The 5215-nt window shown below is 53.9% G+C and overlaps 1 protein-coding gene across 3 annotated transcripts; it reads left to right on the top strand.

Annotated features, from left to right (window-relative positions):
- The first annotated feature begins 6 nt into the window (after nucleotides 1-6).
- On the top strand, nucleotides 7-4903 carry GLYCTK (glycerate kinase). Of its 3 annotated transcripts, XM_012804997.2 has the most exons (5): nucleotides 7-903; nucleotides 1485-1899; nucleotides 2146-2297; nucleotides 3186-3361; nucleotides 3672-4903. In XM_012804997.2, the coding sequence occupies exons 2-5, from the start codon at nucleotides 1523-1525 to the stop codon at nucleotides 4536-4538; spliced, it is 1572 nt and encodes a 523-aa protein (XP_012660451.1). In that variant the 5' UTR covers nucleotides 7-903; nucleotides 1485-1522; the 3' UTR covers nucleotides 4539-4903. The 3 variants fall into 3 exon arrangements, with proteins under 3 accessions (XP_012660451.1, XP_012660452.1, XP_003789418.1); XM_003789370.3 differs by lacking the exon at nucleotides 7-903 and having other exon boundaries at nucleotides 1171-1899; XM_012804998.2 differs by lacking the exons at nucleotides 7-903; nucleotides 3186-3361 and having other exon boundaries at nucleotides 1138-1899; nucleotides 3672-3841.
- The last annotated feature ends 312 nt before the right edge of the window (nucleotides 4904-5215 follow it).

Genomic DNA, 5215 nt, shown 5'->3' on the forward strand with positions numbered 1-5215 from the left:
AAAAAAAAAAAATCATCTGATGCCAAGATGCTTTTAACTCCAAACCTAATGGGCAAGACCCAGGGGTCCTCCTGGCAAAACCCAGCACATTTTCAGAATCCCGGTGACAGTATCTTCTGTGTTCCCTTTAATAGGGTATATTAGTTAGGGTTAGTTTTCTCTTATAGGAAAGTTGAGAACCAGGCAGACTACATGGCCAAGGATTAGAAATTGCCATGTTATTTGGGTGTGAAATGTGTTTAGGGGTTTCTGTGCTAAAGTGGATGGCATCAGAGAGCCTGAGGGTATTAAGGGGAAAGCATTGGTCTTAGTCACACCACACCTCTCATTTTGCACGAGGCCCACTGAGAGAAATAGAGCTGTTCCAGCTACTCAGTAATAAAGGTAGAACCCCAGTTCCCAGACTCTCTCCTGCTCCATCCGTAGTTCCTGATGGAGTCAGCTTGCAGCATTTATAGTAGGCATTTATTTAAAAAGTGCATTTTTACAGATGAGTTCTTTGGGGCTTTGTTGTCCTTAAAGCCCTCCATAGGGCTTTCTGACTGTCACCCCAGGGTTTTACTCTGTCCAGTGAGGAACAGGACTATGTGGGCTAAGCTGTGGGAGCTTGGCCTTTTCTTGCTCCACCCATTTGGCTCTCATCACTGTGGGTGGTGTGACCCAGGACTTGTTTTGTTATCTTGGAGACAGAAGGGGCCAGCTATGTGGGTGGAAGGGCGTCCTTTCCTGTCCTGCAGATTGGCCCTCATGGCACATGGCATCACATGAGGTTCCACAAAAACCCGGATCTTACTCTCACTCCTGATTTGAACCTGAACATCCTGGACTGTCCTTCCGAATGCTGGGATTCTTCAGATTGTGTGACTTGAGGATGTGTTCTGGGCTTGGGCTGTCAGTGCTCTGGTAAGCCTGCAGCCTCCTCCACAAAGACCCAGTGTTCCCAGGCTTCACTTCCAGTCTATGAGATAATGCAATAGAGTAGGCTGGAGGTCAGTGGGTTTGGGGTCAGTTGGTGGGACAATTGACAGCCTCTTGGCAGCAGAGGTGGTAAAGAGGTAAGGAAGGAGTGCCAGAAAGGGATGTTGCCCTTATTTGAGAGCTCTGAAGTGTAAGGGGTGGGAAAGGGGCAGGGTGGGAGTCCACTGGTAGGAATTGTTCCCTTTGTGGATGATTAACTCCCAGCCAAAGGGGGTAACTTAGGAAGAGGGCTCAGCTAACAGGAACTTTGGACTTCAGTCAGAGTGTTCAGAGGGCTGGCACGTGGTCTGCAGAGGAGGACATGTTGGGTGGCAGAGCTGGTCTGTAAGGACTAGAGTGAGATCAGGCAGTGTAGACTTCAAGAATTCTCCTTGGGCTGTCAGATGGCTCATTTTTGCAGCAGTAGCTCTGGGGTCTACTGGCTCTGAGCCCTCAGTGGGTTGGCCATGGGGGAACTCCTATCTCTTGTTTTACAACAGCTTCATTTGTGATTTTCCCCCCACTAGGAGCCATGGGTGCCAGGCAGTGCAGAGATTTGTAGGACATGGCTGCAGCTCTGCAATTTCTGCCCCGTGTGGCCCGAGCCCCCTTGCGTTCACTCCTCTGGGGGGGCCCAGTGGCCCGCTTGGCCAGTGGCATGGCCTTGGCAGAGCAGGCACAGCAGCTGTTCAAGAGTGCTGTAGGTGCCGTGTTGCCGGGTCCCATGCTGCACCGGACACTGTCCTTGGACCCTGGGAGCAAGCAACTGAAAATACGGGACCGGAGCTTTCAGCTACAACAAAACCTCTACCTGGTGGGCTTTGGCAAGGCTGTGCTGGGCATGGCAACTGCAGCTGAGGAGCTACTAGGCCAGCATCTTGTGCAGGGTGTGATCAGCGTTCCTAAGGGGATCCGTGCTGCCATGGAGCGTGCCGGCAAACAGTAAGGAGCCTTGGGGGGTGTGGTGGGCTGCTTCCCAGTGTCCTGGAAGGAAACCAGGCCCAGACCCAGATAGTAACAGAGCCTCTCCTCCCTGTAGCAGCTCTCTTTCTTCTGGGTCTGGCCTGGCTTCAGGATAGGTGTCAGTTGGCATCCTCATTCATGTTGCCTTCACCTGTACAGTTGAGAAATCAGGTGAGAGGAGAGGATCCCATCCCATCTCTTATTTTCTATTCTCTCCCTCCTCAGGGAGATGCTGCTGAAGCCACATAGCCGGGTCCAGGTATTTGAGGGTGCAGAGGACAACCTGCCAGACCGTGATTCACTTCGTGCTGCATTGGCCATCCAGCAGCTGGCTGAGGGGCTCACAGCCGATGACCTGCTGCTTGTGCTCATCTCAGGTGTGAGTGCCAGATTGGTTCAAGACAGTTGGCAGGGGTCTGCTAAATATAAGGTCTGTGGGAGATAATGTCTGAGCCTTCAGGGCCACAGGGTGAAATTGGGAGCAAAGGAGGCTGTGAGGAGCTTGAATGGTGACTCCTGGGTAGCCTTGGGCCAGGTATCTGGCTTCCCTGAACTATGGGGTACCCCCACACTGAACTGACCTTGTTGGGTGATGATGAGCGGGTGCATAAGGAAGTGCCATCAGCGGAGCCCTTGGAAAATGTCTCTGTTGTTACTACTATCTGAACCAGTGTACCTGGGCTCAGAACCCAGCTTTTCAGACCTTACAGCGCCCTATTGTTAATCCTCTGCTGTTGCTCCCTTCTCTGCTCCCATTCCTGTCTCTTAAGGATGAGTTAATTTTTTCCACTGCCTTCTGGGATCTGGGGTATCCCAAGGCAGGGGACAACCTCAGGTGGCCAAGGTATAGTGACTGTGCACATATTGCATGTCCACACGGGGGCACCCCAACCCCACTTTTCCAGCCCCTCTCCCAGTGTGGACTTGTCTACTACTGCTTGCGTAGTTCCCTGGGATCTCCTTTTTTTTGAGACAGAGTCTCATTATGTCTTCCTTGGTAGAGTGCTGTGGTGTCACAGTTCACAGCAACCTCAAACTCTTGGGCTTAAGGGATTCTCTTGCTTCAGCCTCCCAAGTAGCTGGGACTGTAGCCACCCACCACAATGCCTGGCTATTTTTTTTATTGTAGTTGTCATTGTTGTTTAGCAGGCCCAGCTGGGTTGGAACCCACCAGCCCCAGTGTATGTGGCTGGCTCCCTAACCTCTGAGCTAGAGGCACTGAGCCAGGATCTCCCTTTCATCTGATGCCTTTACTGTCTCTGTAGGTGGGGGCTCAGCCCTGCTACCTGCTCCCATCCCACCTGTCACACTGGAGGAAAAACAGACACTCACCAAGCTGCTGGCAGCCCGTGGAGCCACCATTCAGGAGCTGAATACCATTCGGAAGGCCCTGTCCCAGCTCAAGGGTGGGGGACTGGCTCAGGCTGCCTACCCTGCCCAGGTAGGCTGGCAAAGCCAGGCCCACATGTGCCAGGGTGATGAAAGCCTAAAACAGCATGCAAATTGTCCAGGGTCTGGTGTGAGAATCCATAGGGCCCACTGGGTAAAATCATGGGAGAGGCCCTAGGAAGGGGGAAGGGGAGTCCATGTGACCAGGTATTCTGCTAGTCTACCTGAGAGGAGTTAGATATGGGTGAGGAGGTGCACTAGGTGGTGTGAGGGTATGTGGATACCTGGGGAGAAATTTGTTCTTGTGGGCTCTGGGGAAAGCTGGAGGTGGGACTGAGCCTTGCCCTGTGGCCCTTCCCCAGGTAGTAAGTCTGATCCTGTCAGATGTGGTGGGGGATCCTGTGGAGGTGATCGCCAGCGGTCCCACTGTGGCCAGTGCCCACAACGTACAAGATTGCTTGCACATCCTCAATCACTATGGCCTTCGTGCTGCCCTGCCACGTTCTGTGAAGACTGTGCTGGCTCGGGCTGACTCTGACCCCTATGGGCCACACACTTGTGGTCACGTCCTCAATGTGATCATCGGCTCCAATGCACTGGCACTGGCTGAGGCCCAGCGGCAAGCTGAGGTGCTTGGCTACCGGGCTTTGGTGCTGAGTGCAGCCATGGAGGGTGATGTGAAAAGTGTGGCCCAGTTCTATGGGCTGCTGGCCCAAGTGGCTGGAACCCGCCTCACCTCATCCATAGCTGGGGCTTCTGTGGAGGAGCATGCAAAACTCCAGGAGCTGGCAGCTGAGCTCCAGATCCCAGACCTGCAGCTGGAGGAAGCTCTGGAAGCTGTGGCAGAGGCTAGAGGCCCAGTTTGCCTGCTAGCTGGTGGTGAGCCCACAGTGCAGCTGCAGGGCTCAGGGAAGGGTGGCCGGAACCAGGAACTGGCCATGTGTGTTGGAGCAGAGCTGGGAAGATGGCCCCTGGGGCATGTTGAGGTGCTGTTTTTGAGCGGTGGCACTGATGGGCAGGATGGTCCCACAGAGGCTGCTGGGGCCTGGGTTATGCCTGAGCTTGCCAGCCAGGCTGCTGCTGAGGGATTGGACATGGCCACTTTCTTAGCCCACAATGACTCACACAGCTTCTTCTGCCGCCTCCAGGGTGGGACACACCTGCTGCACACAGGGCTGACAGGTACCAATGTCATGGATGTCCACCTCTTGTTCCTGCGGCCTCGTTGATGGCATAGGGGGAGTCCAGAGGAGGTGTACAAGGGCTAAGTCCTAGGGCAGACAGGGTTTGTCCCTCACAGGGCCTTAGGGCCCCTCCCTCTGCTCATCCCTGTTTGCTTAGTCGGCCCTCACACCTTCCACTCAGGACCTCTCTGCTTCGTGTCCATTCCCCACAACTAGACTGGCAGATGGGGATGCCTCTATCCCTATGCCCTGGCAGCAGGTACCCCTGAAGACCAGGACAAGACCCTTGACCAGTTTACTTTTCTCCCCTGGGAAACTCCTCTATTGAGCCCCTCAGCCTGTTTCCACCCCTACCCCCATGGAGTAAAGCAAAAGTGACTGAAAATAAAAAGAACCACATTATGTTCTCAGTATGTCTTCCCTCAGAGCAAGAAGTATGGGGGAGCTGCTGGGGTAGCATGTGTGCCAGGCGTGCTTGGGACTTGTTTCAGGTAAATGGAAGCCTGTGCTTGTCTCTGGAGCCTGCAAGCTTGAGTCTGACTCCTAACAGCTTCAATGAGCACAAGCAGAGACCCCAGGGAGGACAGACCTCAAGAGTGGCCACCTAGCCAGCCGTGACTGCTGTGGCATCCTTACCATGCTCTCTCCAGCCTCAGCCTGAATGCCTCATTGGATGAACATTTACTACCTGTTACCAAGGATGTCCCTTCTGTCTTTGGACA

This window comes from Otolemur garnettii, unplaced genomic scaffold (assembly GCF_000181295.1).
Source record: "Otolemur garnettii isolate 467f Iridium unplaced genomic scaffold, OtoGar3 scaffold00032, whole genome shotgun sequence".
Lineage (NCBI taxonomy): Eukaryota > Metazoa > Chordata > Mammalia > Primates > Galagidae > Otolemur > Otolemur garnettii.